Source organism: Carcharodon carcharias, chromosome 5, assembly GCF_017639515.1.
Source record: "Carcharodon carcharias isolate sCarCar2 chromosome 5, sCarCar2.pri, whole genome shotgun sequence".
NCBI lineage: Eukaryota > Metazoa > Chordata > Chondrichthyes > Lamniformes > Lamnidae > Carcharodon > Carcharodon carcharias.
Genome location: NC_054471.1, coordinates 17678497 through 17700077, shown reverse-complemented (window position 1 = coordinate 17700077; position 21581 = coordinate 17678497). Strand labels below are relative to the sequence as shown.

Below are 21581 nucleotides of genomic sequence, written 5' to 3'. Positions count from 1 at the left end.
TCTACATCAGTGGGTTGTGGATGCTCCATCATTGAATACATTTAGTGCTGGGAATTACAGATTTTTGGTCTCTCAAGGAATTAAGAGATATGGGGAGCAGGCAGGAAAATGGAGTTGAAGCCCAAGATCACGCATGATCGTATTGCATGGCAGAGCAGGCTTGACAGGCCATATGGCCTACTCCTGTTCCTATTTCTTGTGTTGTTGTGTTTATTTTCGTAATCTATTTTCTCCTTCTTATTTAGTCATTCTTTGCAGTTTTCTAAAATGCTCCCAAACTTTGGGCCTACCACTAATCTTTGCAATATTGTATGCCTTTTCTTTCATTTTGACACCATCCTTAACTTCCTTAGTTAGTCATAGATGGTACATTCTTCTCATAGGATCACTTTTTCTCAGCAGAATATATACTTTTGTTGAGAATTATAAAATATGTTTAAATATCCACCACTGCTTATGAACCATTTTACTTTTTAATCTTTTTTTCCCCAGAGCACTTTCCCAACCCCATCTTCATACCATTGTAATTGTTTTTATTTAAGTTTAAGACTCTAGTTTTAGACTCAAATTTTTCAGTCTCAGACTAAATGTGAAATTTTGTCATGTGATGATCACTATTCATTAGAGGATCCTTTACTATGAGATGATTTAAAAATCCTATCTTTACAACTACCAGATCTGAAATGGCAATTTCCCTGGTTGGTTCCACAACATATTGTTCCAAGAAATTGTTCTGAATAGACTCTATGAACCTGTCCTTAAGGTACCTTTGCCAATTTGATTTGTCTAATCTATATGAAGATTAAAGACCACTTCCCAGAATCTTTCCCATAAGCCCCCATTATTTCATGATTTATACTGTCCTACAGTGTAGGTGATGTCAGGGGGTCTATAGATCATTGCCACCAGTGACTTTTTCCCTAGTTATTTCTTATCTTTACCCAACTGATCCTACATCTTTATCTTACAAGCCAAGGTCATTTCTCACAACTGTAGTGATCTTATCCCTTCTTAAAAGAGCAAAACCACCTCTCTTTCCTTTCTTCCTATCCTTCTGAAATGTCATGTACTTTTGAATATTAAATTCCCAATCTTGGTCACTTTGAAACCACCTCTCTGTATAGCCGTTTAGTTCCATTTGTACGTACATTTATCTATCTTGTTACATGTGTTCAAAAAAGAGCCTTTAATTTTGTCTTTCACCCCTTTTGCTGGCGCACACTTATGCCTGCATGTTCTGACTCTTACTATCACACTCTCGCTATCATCAACCTATGGCATCCTCCTATCTCAGGGGACGATGGACTGTGCCCAGGGTGTATTTCATTCTTTGATGGAACCTCAACCAAATTGCTCAGTATCCTTTAACTTTCTAAATTTCCCATCATGTGAACCTTTCCTCCCTCCCCCACTAATTGCCATTGTAAGTGATAATCTGGCTGTGACTATGCCTGTCATGGATTACCTCCCCTCATATATCTCAAACTGTCTGCAACCTTTGATATGGGTGACCACACCATTTAACTCCAATGCCTCTCCTCCATTCTCCATCTGAGATGGACTGACCTTACCTGGTTTCATTCTTCCCTATCCAGGAATAGCCAGAGATTGACCTGCAATGGCTTCTCTTCCTATCCACACCCTGTTCCCTCTGAAGCTCTGCAAATATCTACTCTTGACCTTTTGATATTTCTCATCTGCATACTTGCATCCAAAGAATGATGTCAGGCTCCACATATATACTGTCTTCAAATTATCGTTCTTGTCCCTTCCATTGTCAACCAGCTGGTCCAAGATCAAGATCAGGGAAGGCACTATGTCCTTCAATTAATTAATGGGAAGACAAAAGCCATTCTTTCTGTCCTCCACCACAATTGAGTTTCTTTTGCTACTGATTCCATTCCTCCCCCTCAGCAGCTGTCAGAGGCTGAACCTGGCTTCTCACAACCTTGGCGTCATATAAGACTCACACCTCCGAAATATGGCCTACTGTGCCCTGGCCATCTGCTGATGAAAATTTTTATCAATGCTTTTGTTCCCTTCATGTTCAAATTTTTCAGTTGTCTTTTGGCTGATCTCCCATCTTTTGCCCTCCACAAACTTGAGCTCACCCGCCACCCAAGGTGCTCGCTGACCTACATTGACTCTCAGTCCATCAACTCCTTAAATTCAAAATTATTCTCATGTCCAAGTCCATCTGAGCTTCGCCTGCACTATCCCTATAACTACTTTCAACTCTACAGTCCTTTGAGTACTCTGCATTCTTCCAAATCTGGCCTTTTACCCATCCTCCACTCCATTTGGCCCTCCATCCTAGCCAAGTCTTCAGATATCTAAAATATAAGCTCTGGAATTCCGTCTCTATATATTCCCACCACTCACTTTTCAAGATGCTTGTGAATACCTCCAAGATGAATCAAGCTTTTGGTCACCTGTCTTCCCATCTCCTTCCATGGCTCGGTATCAAATTTTGTCTCTTGCTGCTCCTGTGAACATTTTACTATGTTAAAGGTGCTCTATAAATGCAACTTGTTATTCTTCTTGTGCCTGCCCCAATGGCTCAACTTCCTGCAAGCAATAATCTATTTATGGTTGCCATGATGACTGTTACTCTGGTTGCATGGTTGGGTTTAAATGTTATCATAACTTCATCATTATTGGTGAAGAAATCTGCAAATGTTCTCACCTCAACCATCTTTCTTAAGGAAAGAAAGGGGGAAATGGCAGGAAAGCTATAAATAAAGTAAGGAGGACGGATGAAATTTAACAAACTAAAATGAGCTGTTTTTATTTATCCTTGGGATGTGAGCTTCAGGAGAAATGCCAGCATTTATTGCCTATCCCTAATTACCCATGAGAAAGTGAGGTTGAGCTGATTTTTTGAGCCAGACGGTGATGTTTCCATGGTACACAGTGCTGCAACTGAGCATCAGTAGTGCAGGGAATGAATGCTTAAAATGTTGAATGGGGTATCGATCAAGTGGTCTGCTTTGTCTTGGCTAATGTCAACCTTCTTCAGTGTATTTGAAGTTGATGGAGGCAAGTGGAGAGTCTTCCATTACACTGTCGACTTGGGCCTTATAAATCAAAGGCAGGCTTTGGGGAGTCAAGAGGCCAGTAACTTGCCACAGAACTCTCAACCTCTAACTTTGCTCTGTAGCCACATTCTGGTGAAATTTCTGGTCAAAGGTAATGCCAGGATATTGGTGGGAATGGGATTCATCAATGATATTGCTGTTGAATGTCAAGAGGAGATGGTTAGGTTCTCTTTTTTTGAAGATGGCTATTGCCTGGCTCTTGTGTGGTATGAATGTTACTTACTACTTATCAGCCTAAACCTGAATACTGTCCATGTTTTGGTGCATGCAGGCACAGACCGCTTCAGTGTCTGAGGATTTGCGAATCATACTGACTTCTGTGCAATCATTAGCAAACCTCTTCAGATTGGGGCCAAACTGAGCATCAGAGACCATGTTATTGTTGTGTTAAGTGCCACTTGATAACCCTATCAATGACATCTTCTGTCACTTTGACAATGATCAAGAGTTGACTAATGGGGATGTAATTGGCTGTGTCCTGCTTTTTAAGTACAGGATATATTTGGGCAGTTTTCCACATTGTTGAGTGTATGCCTGTGTTGTAATATACTGGAGCAGCTTGGCTAAGGGCACAGCAAATTCTGGAGCACAAGTCCTCATCACTACAGAAGGGATTTTGTTCGGGTACATTTCTGTATTCAATGCATTCAGTTGTTTCTTAATGTCATGAATTGTCTGAAGACTGGCATCTATGATGGTGAGGACCTCAGGAGGAGGCTGAGAGATGGCTCTCAGCACTTCTGGATGAAAGTGGTTGCAAATGCTTCAGCCTTATCTTTTGAAATGATGTGCTTGGCTCCACCATCATTGAGGATGGGAATGTTTTTGGAGCCTCTTCCTCCAGTTAGAGCAGTTTGATTCAATTGAGTGGCTGGCTAGGTCATTTCAGAGGCAACCACATTGGAGCCACATGTAGGCCAGACTATTAGGGACAGCAGAGTTTCTCCCCAAGTGAACCAGATGTGTTTTTATGGCAATCCACTAGTTTTATTATTAATGAAAGTATCATTTTATTCCACATTTATTAATTAGTAGAATGTCAATTTCCCCCAACTGCCATTGAGCAATATGAACTCATGATCCAGAGCATTATGCAGGGCCTCTGGATTACATGTCCAGTGACATTACCACTGTGCTACCATGTCTCACTCCCCTTACCCATAGATAATATACCCATTAACTGTTGTTACCTCTAAATCGAAGATTTGCTTCATGAATACACCATAGTCTGAATTGAACTCTTTCTTCCGAGGGTCCAAAATATCATAATCACTCTTTTTGAGATTCAAATAGATATTCTGATATTTTATTGCGAGGATCTCAATTCCTTCAATTGTAGAAGTCTTCAATACAGAAAAGGTCTTTGTTGCTTCAACCATTTCTGTGATCTGTAAATATAATCAAGTATTGATTACATTACCTTTGAACGATTTTAGAAAAATGTTTATATTTATTATGTTAAATGAATTGCATTAATAACACGCATTAATAGACAGTAGGCTTGCAAAATGTACAAATTTAACGCCAAGTGACTAAAAATTATGTTTGACACTCCATCCTGGATCTTGTAGGTGTAGCAACCTACAGGGTTCTCAAGAATGTTTGCTTACCCACCCCTTGTTATTTTTTATGTGACGATATGTGAGAATCATTTAGGCTAATCCGGCCAACTCTAAACTGGATGAAAAGCCAAAGCCATTGTTACTGGATTCTTAACAGGGTTCATTTTCCAATTGTTTATACCTGATTAATAGGCATAAGGTGGTGCAACTGAGAAGATAAATGTGTCAGATCCATTATATCAGGTTTCTATCCATTGGCTACCAAGTAAGTAAACCTGGGCACCAGATTTTAGTTTAACTCGACCATTTTTAGATTAATTTCAAGTTATATCAATTTTAATAAGCTAACAAGATCAAAACATAATTTTGTGCTAATACTGAGATAAGAAGCCACTTTGTGTTCTGTACTTTATAATCACTCACATGTATTAATTAAGGGTATTACATAATAAGGAACAAGCCAGGAACAGATGCTTGACCAAACAGTATACCTCAATTAAGTTGTAATTGAAGAAACAGTAATTAATCCAATAGTTATGTTAAAGCTGGATTTAAACCCTTATAAGTTTAAACAGTACTGTGAGATTTCTGCTTTGGATGAGTATCAAATCAGATATTATGTGCTAAGCTCAGCAAAAGTCATGGCCAATAGACAACAGACAATTATGCAAAGTCAGGTAACAAAAGTCATTGCAAAAGAAACTTTGCCCTTTAAAGAGTTTTCCCAGATTTGCATTAAGTGCAGTAGCAGGCAGGTAAAATGACGTTTTACCCACCGACCACGATGGCGGGTTTTCACGCAGTTTCATCCCAAACCCGCCTCATTATTTATGCACTCTCAGAAAACACGCCGTTTCCATGGCGGAACTTTTATTTGTCCGCCGGCCATCACATCGCTGCTGCATCACGCTGGGTGCCATGTTTAAAGTCCAGCCGCAAGAACAGCACTCATTGCTTCCAGCTCACCACTGCTGCCTGGAAGACATGGCCAGTAAAGGAAAAAAGACCACAGCCTCCCTGCTTCAATGACAGGTCCCTCGAGCGACTGCTGGATGCCATGGAGGCCTACCGGGATGTCTGGTAACCCCGCTCGGCCCTTAGCCACATTAGCTTCCTTAGTAAAAACAAAAATAGAATTACCTGGAAAAACTCAGCAGGTCTGGCAGCATCGGCGGAGAAGAAAAGAGTTGACGTTTCGAGTCCTCATGACCCTTCGACAGAACTTGAGTTCCAGTCCAAGAAAGAGTTGAAATATAAGCTGGTTTAAGGTGTGTGTGTGGGGGGCGGAGAGAGAGAGAGAGAGAGAGGTGGAGTGGGGGTGTGGTTGTAGGGACAAACATGCAGTGATAGAAGCAGATCATCAAAAGATGTCAACAACAATAATACAAAAGAACACATAGGTGTTAAAGTTAAAGTTGGTGATATTATCTAAACGAATGTGCTAATTAAGAATTAGCACATTCGTTTAGATAATATCACCAACTTTAACTTTAACACCTATGTGTTCTTTTGTATTATTGTTGTTGACATCTTTTGATGATCTGCTTCTATCACTGCTTGTTTGTCCCTACAATCACACCCCCACTCCACCTCTCTCTCTCTCTCTCTCTCCGCCCCCCACACACACACCTTAAACCAGCTTATACTTCAACTCTTTCTTGGACTCGAACTCAAGTTCTGTCGAAGGGTCATGAGGACTCGAAACGTCAACTCTTTTCTTCTCCGCCGATGCTGCCAGACCTGCTGAGTTTTTCCAGGTAATTCTGTTTTTGTTTTTACTAAGGAAGCTAATGTGGCTAAGGGCCGATAAGTCCCCTGGACCTGATGGGTTGCATCCTCGGATATTAACAGAAATAGCTGCAGAGATAATGGATGCACTGGTAGTAATCTTCCAAGGGTCCTAAGATTCTGGAAAAGTCAGAGAGGATTGGAAAACTGCCAATGTAACACCCTTATTTGAAAAGGGAGGGAGACAAAAAAACAGATGACAATAGGCCAATTAGCTTAATATTGTCAATGGGAAAATGTTAGAGTCTATTATAAAGGATGGGGGGGTGACTGGGGCAGGGGGGTGGTGGTGGCGGTAAGGTTGGAGCACTTGGTGCACTTTGGTGTGTCTGTGTTGCTTGCGTGGGAGGGCAGCCTAGGACCCCAACCCCAATCGTATCAATGTGGCTGCATCTGAACTGTATCAGTTGCAGATGAATGGTGAGTTTATACAGGTGTCCCTACTGCGTGGCCACTTCCCTCGATTACCCTGCCCCCCTCCTTGATTTATTGTGCATGAGATCCAATGCCAGGGCAGGAGTTGCCCCCTCCCAACAACTGCCGCCTCCACAGCTGGGCAGCAGTTGTCCCCGGACACCCCCCAAACAACAGTCACCTCTGTGACAGGGTGGCACTTCACCCCAGCCCCCCGGCACAACTGAAGCCTGCAAAGCAACAGGTGACCCTGGCAAGCTCAGCAAAACAATACTGTTCACATACCTCTAGTTCCCACAAAGTGATGGTGTAGTGGTATTGTCTCTGGTCTAGTAATCCAGAGAACCAGGGTAATGCTCTGGGGACCCAGGTTTGAATCGTGCCACGACAAATGGTGGAATTTGAATTCAATAAAAACCTGGAATTAAAATTCTAATCATGACTATGAAACCATTTTGATTGTTGTAAAAACCCATCCAGTTGACCAAAGTCTTTTAGAGAAGGAAATTTGTCGTCCTTACCTGGTCTGGCCTGCATGTGACTCTAGACTCACAGCAATGTGATTGACTCTTAAATGCCCTCTGAATGGCCAGCAAGCCAGTCAGTTGTAAGAAACTGCTAGAAAGTCACAAAAAAAGGAATGAAACTGGACAGACCACCCAGCTACGACCTAGGCACCAGAAACGATGAAGGCAATCGCAGCCCTGTCGACCCTGCAAAGTCCTCCTGTCTAAGATCTGGGGGCTAATGTCAGAATTGGGAGAGCTTTCTCACAGACTAGTCAAGCAACAGCCTGACATAGTCATCCTCATGGAATCATAGCTTACAAATAATGTCCCAGACTCCACCATCACCATCCCTGGGTATGTCCTGTCCCACTGGCAGGACAGACCCAGCAGACGTGGCGGCACAGTGGTATACAGTCAGGAGGCAGTAGCCCTGGGAGTCCTCAACACTGATTCGGGAAGTCTCATGGCATCAGGTCAAACATGGGCAAGCAAACCTCCTGCTGATTAGCACGTACCGCCCTCCCTCGGCTCACGAATCAGTGCTCCTCCATGTTCCATGTTGAACATCACTTGGAGGAAGCACTAAGCGTATCAAGGGTGCAGAATGTACTATGGGTGGGGGTCTTCAATGTCCATCACCAAGAGTGGCTCAGTAGCACAACTGCTCAGTAGCCCTAAATTACATCGCTGCTAGACGGGGTCTGCGGCAGGTGGTGAGGGAACCAACAAGAAGGAAAAACGTATTTCACCTCATCCTCACCAACCTGCCTGCCGCAGATGCATCCATGCATGACAGTATTGGTAGGAGTGACCACAGAACAGTCATTATAGAGACAAAGTCCTGCCTTCACATTGAGGATACTCTCCATCGTGTTATGTGGCACTACCACTGTGCTAAACAGGATAGATTTCAAACAGATCTAGCAACTCAAGACTGGGTATCCATGAGGTGCTGTGGGCCATCATTCGAACACAATCTGTAACCTCATGGCCCAGTTTATCTCCACTCTACCATTACCATCAAACTAGGGGATCAACCCTGGTTCAATGAAGAGTGCAAGAGGGCATGCAAGGAGCAGCACCAGGCATAGCTAAAAATGTGGTGTCAACTTGGTGAAGCTACAACACAGGACTACTTGCATGAAAAATAGCATAAGCAGCAAGTGATAGAAAGAGCTAAGCGATCCCACAACCGACGGATCAGATCTAAGCTCTGCAGATCTGTCACATCCAGTCGTGAACATTGGTGGACAATTAAACAATTCATTGGAGGAGGAGGCTCCACAAATATCCCCATCCTCAATGATGGAGGAGCCCAGCACACCAGTGCAAAAGATAAGGCTGAAGCATTCACAACAACCTTCAGCAAGAAGTGTCGAGTGGATGATCCATCTCGACCTCCTCTGGAGGACCTCAGCATCACAGATGCCAGTCTTCAGCCAATTCAATTCACTCCACGTGATATCAAGCAATGGCTGAAGGCACTCGATACTGCAAAGGCTATGGGAGCAGACAATATTCCACCATTAGTACTGAAGACTTGTGTTCCAAAGCTTGCCGTGCCCCTAGCCAAGCTGTTCCAGTACAGCTACAACACTGGCATCTAACCGGCTATGTCGAAAATTGCCCAGGTATGTCCTGTACACAAGAAGCAGGACAAATCCAACCCGGCCAATTACTGCCCCATCAGTCTACTCTCCATCATCAGTAAAGTAGTGGAAGGGGTCATCAACAGTGCTATCAAGTGGCGTTTGCTTAGCAATAACCTGCTCACTGATGCCCTGTTTGGGTGCCGCCGGGCCCACTCAGCTCCTGACCTCATTACAGCCTTGGTTCAAACATGACAAAAGAGCTGAACTCTCGAGGTGAGGTGATAGTTACAGCCCTTGACATCAAGGCAGTATTTGACCGAGTGTGTCACATCAAGGAGCATTGGCAAAACTGGAGTAAATGGGAAGCAGGGGGAAAACTCTCCTCTGGTTAGAGTCATACCTACCACAAGGGAAGATGGTTATGGTTGTTGGAGGTCAGCCATCTCAGTTCCAGGACATCACTGCAGGAGTTCCTCAGGTAGTGTCCTAGGCCCAACCATCTTCAGCTGCTTCATTAATGACCCTCCTTCCATAATAAGATCAGAAGTGGAGGTGTTCGTTGATGATTGCACAATGTTCAGCACAATTTGTGACTCCTCAGATACTGAAGCAATCCATGTCCAAATGCAGCAAGATCTGGACAATATCCAGGCTTGGTCTAACAAATGGCAAGTAACATTCGCGCCACACAAGTGGCAGGCAATGACCATCTCCAACAAGAGAGAATCCAACCTTGATGTTCAATGGCATTACCGTCACTGAATCCACATCTATCAACATCCAGGGGGTTACCATTAATCAGAAACTGAACTGGACTAACAATATCAATACTGTGATTACAAGTGCACGTCAGAGGCTAGGAATCATGTGACATGTAACTCACCTCCTGACTCCCCAAAGCCTGTCCACCATTTACAAGGCACAAGTCAGGAATGTAATGGACTGGCATTTGCCTAGATGAGTGCAGCTCCCACAACACAAGAAGCTGGATGCCGTCCATGTCAAAGCATTCTACTTGATTGGCACCACATCCACAAACATTCATTCCCTCCACCACCAACGCACAGTAGCAGCAGTGTGTACCATCTACAAGATGCACTGCAGGAATTCACCAAGGCTCCTTAGACAGCACCTTCCAAAGCCATGGCCACTACCACCGAGGAGGACAAAGGCAGCAGATAGATGGGAAGACCACCACCCGGAAGTTCCCCTGCAAGTCACTCACCATACTGACTTGGAAATAGATCGCCGTTCCTTCACTGTCACCGGGTCAAAATCTGGAACACCCTTCTAACAGCACCATAAGTGTACCTACACCACATGGACTGCAGCGTTCAAGAAGGCAGCTCACCACTCAAGGACAACTAAGGCAATAAATGCTAGCCTAGCCAATGTAGCCCACAACCCGTGAATGAATAAAAAAAAGGCCGCCAAGCACACGTCCCCTGTTGTGCTGTTGTGAACCACGTGCTTTCCCGCCGTGGGATGATCCGGCGGGAGTCCAAGATTCTAGTGGGATGGTCTTTTAATGATATGCTGATGTATTACAGTGAGCTCCCTGATGACTGTTGGTGGGAAACTCGGCCCACCATTGGCGGGCTGAGCAGACAATTGTGACCTGCCTTCCCACACTGTGAAACTGATCACGCCATATTGTCCAAATGCCCCCTATCACACCTGCTGCCAGCGGGCATGGAGAATTCCGCCCATGATGTATGTAGGTAGTCAAACTCCAATTAAAAGAAACCAATAATTAAATTAATCAATTATTAAATGACACAGACATGGTCTGAGATGAGGTATTGATAATTCAGGGGAAAAATGTAAGGCCTTTGAGTGACATTTTTGCTAGCTGGTCACATACTGGATGCTCCTGAGGCAAAATTTCAAAGGATTGCTATCAACAAAGGAACTGGAGGACAACCTTACTCTTCAGTGACCTGCTATGATGCGGCAGAAAATGTGTGCCAGGCGGACCAAATTCACGAGGGAAACTTGGTCACGCTATCATAACGGTTTTACAATTTGTACTTATTACAAGATGCGTGCACTGAATTCAGAAGTAATAAGTCCACGAAGACCTTTACAGATTTTAAAAATTAAATTAAAATATTTATTAACAAATCTAAAAGATTTCAAGCACATACATAAGACTACAATTGCTACTATAATATCTCCTAAAATTCCTAACTAACCTGACCCCCAGTTACATTCCTTTAAAGCAACAGTCTGAAATAGATTTTAGATTTTAAACAGATCCAGCAAGATAACACAATACTCTGGACAGTGAAGTTCCAAATGGCTTTTCTCCAGCTTCAGTTTCAGTAAACAGCAGACTTATGCACAAATGCTGAAGGCTTCATTAAGGCTTTTCATACATTCCAGTTAGACCTTAAATGGCCTTCTCTTGACACATTGCCTTTAATTTTCCTTTATAGATGACAATCAGCAATGGTCATCATCAGGCTTTTAATTCCAGATTTTTATGGTAGGATTGGAACCTGGGTTCCCAGAGTACTACCCTGGGTCAGCAGATTACTAGTCCAGTGACAATACCACTATATGTCACTGCCTTTCCTTGAATGATAATAAAAGTGTGACAGCAAAGGGCAGAAAATATAAGTAGAAGAGTGCAGCAGAAATCAGAACCAGAATGAGCAATAATAGTAAAAAGTCAAAGCTTAAGGCTCTTTATCTGAATGCACACAGCATTTGTAACAAGATAAATGAGTTAATGGCACAAATAGAAATAAATGAATATGACTTGATAGCTGTTACAGAGAAGTGGTTGCAGGGTGACCAAGACTGGGAACTCAATATTCAAGGATACTCGACATTCCGGAAAAATAGGCAAAAAGGAAAAGGAGGTGGGGTAGCTTTGTTAATAAAGAAATGTATTAGTGCAGTGGTGAGTAGTGATGTAGGTGCAATTGATTGTGATGTAGAATCAGTTTGGGTGAAAATAAGGAATAGCAAGGTGAAGAAGTCACGGGTAGGAGTCATCTATAGGCCCCCGAAGAGTTGCCTCACTATAGTACAAAGTATAAATCGGAAATAATGGAGGCATGTAAGAAGAGTGCTACAATTGTCATGGGTGAATTTAATCTTTATATTGACTGGACAAATCAGATTGGCAGGGGTAACATGGAAGACAAATTTATAGAGTGCATCTGGGATTGTTTCTTAAACCAATACATCGTAGAACCTAACCTGCAGGAACAGATTATTTTAGATCTAGTAATATGTAATGAGGTGGGATTAATAAGATATGCCATAGTTAAAGATCCTTTAGGGGGTAGTGATCACAACGTGGTAGAATTTCAAATTCAATTTGAAGGTGAGCAGCTCAGGTCCCAGTGTCTTCAACTTAAATGAGGGCAATTACAGAGGTATGAAGAAAGATTTGGCTAAAGTGGGCTGGGAAAATAGACTAAGGGGAAGGTCAGTGGATGGCCAATGGCAGACATTTAAGCAGAATTTATCTTGGTCAAAAAGAAGGACACGATGAGAAGGATGAACCACCCGTGGTTAATAAAGGTGGTCAAGGAGAGTATCCATTCAAAAACTAAGGCATACAAAGCGGCGAAAACTAGTGGTAGGCCAAAGGATTGGCAATTTTTTATGAACCAGCAGCGGATGACTAAAAAGCTAATAAAAATGGAGAAAATTGATTGTGAAAGTAAATTGGTAAGAAATATAAAGACAAACTACGGGTGTATAAAAAGAGAGTGGTCAAAGTGAGCATGGGACCCTTGGAGGATGCGACTAGAGAATTGATAATGGGAAACAGGGAAATGGCAGATAATTTAAACCAATATTTTGCACCGGTCTTCAATCTGGAGGACACTATAAACACCCCAAAGATATCCGATAAGCAAGGAGCTACTGGGAAGAAAGATCTTGTAACAGTCTCTGTCACGAGGGACAAAATATTTGACAAACTAATGGGACTAAAGGTAGGCAAGTCGCCAGGACCTGATGGCCTGCATCCAAGGGTTTTAAAGGAAGTGGCTGCAGAGATAGTGGGGGCATTGTTCAAAATATTCCAGAACTCACTGGATTCTGGGAGGGTCCCAGCAGATTGGAAATCCACTAATGTGACTCCCCTGTTCAAGGAGGGAGACAAAAAGCAGGTCAGTCAGCCTAACATCTGTCATTGTGAAAATGTTGGAGTCCATTATTAAAGAAGAAATAGCGAAACATTTAGAAAAGCTTAATGCAATCAAACAGAGTCAACATGGTTTTGTAAAAGGGAAATCATGTTTGACAAATATGCTAGAGTTCTTTGAGGATTTCCAGGAGGCAATCGATAAGGTGCCACATAAAAGGTTATTGCACAAGATAGCAGCTCACGGTATTGGATAATGTACTAGCATGGATTGAGGATTAGTTTACACACAGAAGACAGAGAGTTGGGATCAATGGATCTTTTTCAGGTTGGAAAGACAGAGTAGGAGTGCCACAAGGATCAGTCCTAGGGCCTCAAATATGTATTATCTAAGCAAATGACTTGGAGGAGGGGGAAGAGTGTATCCGAATGTATTCAAATTTGCTGACAGTACAAAAATAGGTGGGAGGGCATGTTGTGTGAGGACATAGGGAATCTGCAAGGGCAAATAGATAGATTGAGCGAGTGTGCAAAAACTTGGCGGATGGAGTTTAATGCAGGAAAGTGTGAGGTCATTCACTTTGGTGGAAAGAATCAAAAGGCAGACCATTATTTAAATGGAGAGAGACTCCAAAAAAGTGCAGTATGGAGGGAGCTGGGTGTTCATGTGCATGAAACACAAAAGTTTAGCATGCAGGTGCAGCAAATAATTAAGAAGGCAAATGGGATTTTGGCCTGGATTGTTAGGGGGCTGGAGATTAAAAATAGGAAAATCTTGTTACAACTGTACAGGGTGTTGGGGTGGCTGTACTTGGAGTAATTGTGTACAGTTTTAGTCCCCGTATTTAAGGAAGGATATACTGAGATTGGAGGCAGTTCAAAAGAGATTCACTAGGCTGATTCCTGGGATGAAGGGGTTGACTTATCAAGAAAGGTTAAACAGGTTAAAATGTTATTCATTAGAGTTTAGAAGAATGAGGGGTGATCTTATTGAAACGTACAAGATTCTGAGGGGGCTTGACAGGGTGGATGTTGAGAAGGTGTTTCCACTAGTGGGGAATCTCGAACTAGGGGACAGAGTTACAGAATAAGGGGCTCTCAGAGGGCAGTGAAGGTCTGGAATTCTCTACCCCAGAGAGTTGTGAAGACTTGATTACTGAAAGTGCTTAAAGAGGAGGTTGATAGGTTTTTGAAACATCGGGGAGTTGAGGGCCATGAGGAGCTGGCACAAAAGAGGAGTTGAGGCTTGGGGTAGATCAGCCATGATCTTATTGAATGGTGGCGTAGGCTTGAGGGGCTGAATGGCCTACTCTTGCCCCTATTTCTTATGTTTTTAGCATCTGGGAGCTATTAGAACAAAGAAGAAAGAAAGGTACAGCACAGGAACAGGCCCTTCGGCCCTCCAAGCCTGCGCCGATCATATTGCCTATCTAACTAAAACATTTTGCACTTCCAGGGTCCGTATCCCTCTATTCCCATCCTATTCATGTATTTGTCAAGCTGCCTCTTAAACACCAGTATTATACATGCTTCCACCACCTCCTCTGGCAGCGAATTCCAGACACTCACTACCCTCTGCGTAAAATACTTGCCCCGTACATCTCCTCTAGTTTTCTCCTCTCACTTTAAATCTATGTCCCCTAGTAATTGACTCTTCCACCCTGGGAAAAAGCTTCTAACTATCTACTCTGTCCACGTCACTCATAATTTTGTAAACTTCTTTCAAGTTGCCCTTCGATCTCTGTCGCTTTAGTGAGAACAATCCAAGTTTCTCCAACCTCTCCTCATAGCTAATAACCTCCAGACCAGGCAGCATCCTGGTAAACCTCCTCAGCATCCTCTCCAATGCCTCCATATCCTTCTGGTACTGTGGCAACCAGAATTGCACGCAATATTCCAAGAGTGGCCTAACCAAGGTTCTATACCACTGCAGCATAACCTCCCAGCTTTTATACTCAATAGCCCTGCCGATGAAGGCAAGCATGCCATATGCCTTCATGACTACCTTATCCACCTGCGTTGCCACTTTCAGTGATCTGTGGACCTGTACACCCAGATCCCTCTGCCTGTCGATGCACTTAACGGTTCTGCCATTTACTGTATAATTCCTACCTCTATTAGACCTTCCAAAATGCATTATCTCGCATTTGTCCGGATTAAACTCCATCTGCCATTTCTTCACCCAAGTCTCCAACCGATCTATATCCCGTTGTATCCTTTGACAATCCTCTTCACTATCTGCAACTCCTCCAACCTTCGTATCATCTGCAAACTTACTAATTAGCCCAGTTACATTTTCTTCCAAATCATTTACGTATGCTCCAAACAGCAAAGGTCCCAGCACTGATCCTTGCAGAACACCACTAGTCACAGCTCTCCATTCTGAAAGGCACCCTTCCACTGCTACCCTCTGTCAAGCCAATTCTGTATCCATCTTGTCAGCTCACCTCTGATCCCGTGCGACTTTACCTTCTGTACCAGTCTGCCATGAGGGACCTTGTCAAAGGCCTTACTGAAATCCACGTAGATAACATCCACTGCCCTTCCATTGTCGATCGTCTTTGTCACTTCCTCAAAAAACTCAATCAAGTTAATGAGACACGACCTCCCCTTCACAAAACCATGCAGCCTCTCACTAATACGCCCATTTGCTTCCAAATGGTAGTAAATCCTGTCAAAAAGAATCTTCTCCAATAATTTCCCTACCACTAACGTAAGGCTCACCGGCCTATAATTTCCTAGATTATCCCTGCTACACTCCTTAAACAATGGAACAACATTGGCAATTCTCCAGTCCTCTGGTACCTCACCCGTAGCCAGTGAGGATACAAAGATTTCTGTCAAGGCCCCAGCAATCTCCTCCCTTGCCTCCCTCAATACTCGGGAGTAGATCCCATCTGGCCCTGGGGACTTATCCACCTTAATATTCTTCAAGACGCCTAACACCTCCTCTTTTTTGATCTCAACATGATCCAGGCTATCTACACACTCTTCCCTAGACCAATTGACTGCTAAGTCCTTCTCTTTGGTGAATACTGATGAGAAGTACTCATTTAGTATCTCTCCCATTTCTTCTGGCTCCACATACAGGTTCCCACCTCTGTCCCTGAGTGGGCCTACCCTTTCTCTGGCTACCCTCTTGCTTTTTCCATATGTATAAAAGGCCTTGGGATTTTCCTTAATCCTGGTTGCCAATGAGTTTTCATGACCCCTTTTAGCCCTCCAGACTCCTTGCTTAAACTTCTTCCTACTTTCTTTATTTTCCCCACGGGCTTCATCTGTTCCCAGCCTTCGAGCCCTTACAAATGCTTCCCTTTTCTTTTTGACTAATCTCACAATATCCTTCGTTATCCAAGGTTCTTGAAACTTGCCATACTTATCCTTCATCCGAGCAGGAACATGCCAGTCCTGAATTCTTATCAACTGACAATTGAAAGCCCCCCACATGTCTGTTGTTCATTTGCCCTCAAACATCCGCCTCCAGTCTAGATTCCTCAGTTCCTGTTTAATATTGTTATAATTAGCCTTCCCCCAATTAAGAACCTTAACCCGAGGACTCCTGTTATCCTTATCCACCAGTACCATGAAACTTACTGAATTATGGTCCCTTTTCCTGAAATGCTCTGCTACTGAAACTTCGACCACCTGGCCGGGTTCATTCCCTAATACCAGGTCCAGTATTGCCCCTTCCCTAGTTGGACCATCTACATATCTACAATTCTGCGCCATCCAAACCCCTAACACTAAGTTCCCAGTCAATATAGGGAAAATTAAAATCACAATACAAGATAGTTCCTACATGATCCAATAAGGAAACAAGAAGAATTTCTCTACTCAGAGTGTGGTTAGAATGCAGAAATCATGGCCCAAGGAAGTAGTTAAGGCAAATAACTAAGAAGCTTTCAAAAGAAAACCAGACAAGCACATGAGAGGATAGAAAATAGAAAGATGTGTCAAAAGTCTGAGATAATGATGATGGGATTGGAGGAGACTTGTATTCATTATAAACACCAATGGCCAAGATGGTCTATTTATGTGCAGCATATTCTATGCAAAATCACACAGAATCTATTATCCACTCATCTGCTTTGAATAGACCAATGCTATTATGTTTTATGGTAGGACTGGGCAACATGTGGGATTCATGGTTTTGTCTTACATAGCTTGGGGTCCTAATAGTGTCATAGGAAGCTGGTTTATATGTAGTGTTATGACCACAGCCACTGTTAATTGCTGCACAAACCAAATCCCAAATTTGGCTTACGGGCCATGCCCTTTTACTTGTATTCTGTAAACAAGAAGGGGATGTACTGATTTCATCAGATCAATGGAATATTAAAATTTAAAAGTAACAGTTTTATTAACTAGAATAAAAGAAAACTTAAGCACACAAAATTACAGGTACACAGTTAAACGTATTCTTACAAAACATTCCCACAAAAAGATTCTCTACTTGGTCAGGCGCACAAGTAAACACCATCCAGGCAACATTCTCTTATAAATGTTTAACTTTTAAAAATCCAGTAATATTACCCAAGGCAAACAGCTTTAGCTTTAATAAAGGCAGTCAACATGACCTGTTACTCTCTTCCACCCTACTGTGAAAATCCAAACTTCAGAATAAAACTGCTTTCTTCAGCCCAAGAATTTTCTGGCTTGACTAGATGGTTGATTCAAACTGCATCCTCTCTCAGCCACAGCTCCAGCTATAGCTCCAGGTACTACATCTCACAGCTCAAAAGCCCAACAGCTCAAATAGCTACAGCCCCAGCACAACAGCTACACCTCAAAACAGCTCTACACGGTAACTCTAAAATACCTTTGTTCCGCTTTCATCTCAGGTTCCATTGTTTTCACATCTCTTTGTAACACAAAACCTTCATAATATAAGCTTGTTCATGTTTCCATCTTGTATATGCTTTTGGGTCAATAAAATATAATATCCCAGCTTCCATTTACCTATGGAACTCCTGCAAGATGCAAACATGTCTCCTTGTACCTCTGACTCCCCTTTGATATTCAAACAAACTCTCCATTTATCTAAAAATGCAAATATTAGATCTAACCTATTCACTTGTACCTCAAAGCTAACACCGCTATCCTTTTTATGTTTTCAAGTGCTCCAGACAACCTGTCTCCTGTTAATCTCTGCCCAGCTTAATTAAATCATGGACACACACACACACACACACACACAATTGCACACAGACACACACATAGGGCAGGATTTTTCAATCGGCATGTGGGGGTGGGCCCGACTTGCCAATGCATAAAAGGACGCATGATGACATTGGGCGTGCATCCTGATGTTATCAGCAGTCCCACAATATTTTGTTCGGCGGGCGCATGCTGGAGTTGGCTGTGTGCCCACCGATATGTAAACAACCTATTAAGGCCAAAAAGAAAGTAATTGATGTCATTCATAACGCTGCCCATCCAACCTTAAGGTTGGTGGGCAGGCGAAAAGGCCAAGTGGCCTTTGCGTTTTTTAGGAAACCTCATCGATGAGCGGGATGAGGTTTCCTAAAGCTTTTATGAAATAAATACATTTTTTTTCCTAAATATAAAAACATGTCCCATCTCACATGACACAGTCACATGAGGGGACATGTTTAAATAAATTTTTAAACTTTTAATTTAATTTTTTTGGACATTGATTCAATCTCCCTGAGGCATGGAGTTGCCTCAGGGAGATTGAAGCACTCTTTCGCTGGCCCCAATTCTCCCTCATCCCCCTGCCTACACAGGTAGTGCTGAGCACTACAGCTTGCATATTAAGCTGGGAGGGCCTTAATTGGCCCACCTGAGTAAAATGGCAGCAGAGAGCCGATTGCGGGCAGCGATCAGCTCCCCGACAGCCCCCACCAGCTCCCACCAAGCCTGCCCGCCGTCTGAAAAATTCAGGCCATAATCTTTTTCACAGAATAACGCAATATTCCCCAAAAATATAAAAAAACATCAATTTTTCAAAGTAGTTATGAAACCTTCTTGCAGACAACTAGAGCGACTCAGAAAACTGGAGATGTAATGGTAGCGCATTATCAATGTAGAGGCAATTTTTCCATTAAAAATTTAACCACTTGCCAATTGGATATTGCAATTAAAATTAGTCCCATTAAATCTGAAATTGGTTGTTATTTAAATCTTTCACATGGCAGTTAAATTAACTTTCATTGATCCAGATGCAAATATAATTCATAAAACACTAATTCCTATCATTGGAATAGGAGTTGCTACCATATGGTTGTAGTTATAAAATAGTTTGTATTGAGCAGGTGGACACAAATCTATCATTACAAAACATTTTTCCCTAGATTTCATTTTACCTTTGCCAGTCTTTTGCAGAAGACTTCAAGTTTACCAAATATGTACATTTCTGACACATCAAATGGAGTATCTCGCACTGTTTCAGTTGTGTGTTTCTTTGTGTTCTGAAAATATTTGCGATATTCTGCTAACAATTTTTTACATTCCTGAAAGAACAAGAAAATAAGTTTGCATAGCAAGTAATAAGATTATTACATATCTCTATCATCTACTGAAATTAAAAAGATGGGCATAAAATAAAAATTAGATTATTTACCTGGTAGAATTTTTCTCATTCTTCAAAGGGAAGGATTCATGAAGACTAATTTCAGCAAATCCATGCTCCTGACATGGTATTTTGTTTCATGTGGGCATTGTTTGGAGACGCGGATGCACAGATCAGCATCCCTAGTCGTCCTGGTCATTATATTTTTCATAGCACTATCTGATAAAGTGTAACTGGAAAATTGTACTCTTAAATTTATTGTTTAAGAGTGATCAGTTGAATGTTTCTGCCCTGCTAAATGTTCACAGTATAAAATACCTCAACAGAACATTCTGAAAATCTGTCTTTAGAGTTGGATCCCCTAGACAGATCTGTGGAACGTAAACTACCATTTGATTTGTGAATCAGATTAGTTCTCTCAATCAAAAATGCTAATGCTGAGTTCCATTGTATCAACTTCCATATTGACCTCCACTCTTTTTCCACCTGGAATTATTTTTTCAATTGCTTTACCATAAAGAACAGATGTCCTGTCTCAGTACTAATACTGATCATGATAGGCCATAACTTTTGGCAGAGTAGCAATTGAATCAGATTGCCACTCTGCTGGTAATTACTTACCTCGAAATCCAGCCTATCCTAACTCACCGGACCTTCTGACTCAGGCCAATGAGATCACTCCAGCGGAGTAGGTTCCAGAGGTCCACAGTCGAGGGCAGCTCAGTTGAAGGTAAGTAAGCCACATCCCTTCATTACGGCACTAGCTGCCATAAGGTAGGTTAATTTAAAGGGCCAGCCAGGGAGAAGGTAAGCGTATAAGATAAGTGGGCAGGATTGTGGGGGGGGGGGGGGGGGGGGGGGGGGTGGGGGCGGGTGGTCCAGGCAAGTGTGGTAGCATCTGGTGGTCAGTGGGAGGGGTGCAGTCGGCAGGGGGTGCAGTCTGGGGGGTGCAGTCGGGGGGTTAGAGTTGGGGAGGGTGCAGGCTGGGTGTGGGGTCTGCAATTGGAGCGGGTCCCATGCCGGTTTGGGGGTAGGGACATCCCTTGGAGGGTCAGGGTCCATTAGTCAAGGGGTTGTGGGGGGCTAGTGGGCGATGGGGGCAATGGGTGGGTCCAGTGGGGTGTCAGCAGTGTGTGTGGGTAGATCCTGTGTGGACGTCCCAGGGGTGGTGGGGTTGGGAGGGGTGAAGTGGGAGGTAGTCGCATGTTCCATGGGGCATTGGGGCTGGTCAGTGAAATAGTTACCCTCAAGCTAGGTGTGGTTTTAATTCTTCTAACATTTTCTGGGCAACTATTGCTGTAAGACAGTTGGAACCATCCGAAGTATGCAATTTAAATTGCATTTTCAGATGGTTTCCAGTGTGGGGCAATTGCCCTTCGGAAGTTTGAACCTCCTTATCTGGGAATTTCTTTGGGGGGAGGACAGTGAGGTTCCTCAGCGCATCTTTGGGATACCCCCTGATACGCTGCCCTGCAGCTCTGAAGTTACGAGCTGATATGTTTTGCTGGTCTATGGAGAACATGGTCATAGAAAATTAGATCAGTTATTAGTATATTAACCTCTATGCCAGAAGGTTGAGTGTTGAGTCCATCAGGCCTACCTTTTCCCTCCTTCAATTCATCCGTTACTGAAATCCTCATTATTGCCTTCATTACCTTTAGACTCAACTATTTGAATAGTTGGCTGGCTGGCCTCCTACCTTACACCCTCTGTAAACTTATGCTTGTCCAAAACTCTGCTGCCTACAACCTAACTCACATCAAGTCTAGTTCACCAATCACCCGATGCTTGCTGACCTACATTGGCTCCTGGTCTGGCTAAACTTCATAGGTTGTTACAGCACAGGAGCAAACCATTTCACTGATTGAGTCTGCACCAGCTCTTACTTCCTTTACCAATTTTCCTCCGTGCTTTCTGTACTACTGTTCTCCTTTCATTTTTAATTCTAAAATCTTTAACTATCCAAGGAGCTCTAGAT

General features: G+C 42.8%; 1 protein-coding gene across 1 annotated transcript in view; it reads right to left on the bottom strand.

The window, feature by feature from the left end:
* LOC121278118 (dynein heavy chain 8, axonemal-like) overlaps positions 1–21581 on the bottom strand; it is a 2067071-nt gene that overhangs the window by 1760246 nt on the left and 285244 nt on the right. Inside the window, 2 exon segments of the mRNA XM_041188205.1 lie at positions 4289–4486; positions 19398–19544. Coding sequence (XP_041044139.1) covers positions 4289–4486; positions 19398–19544 — 345 coding nt within the window.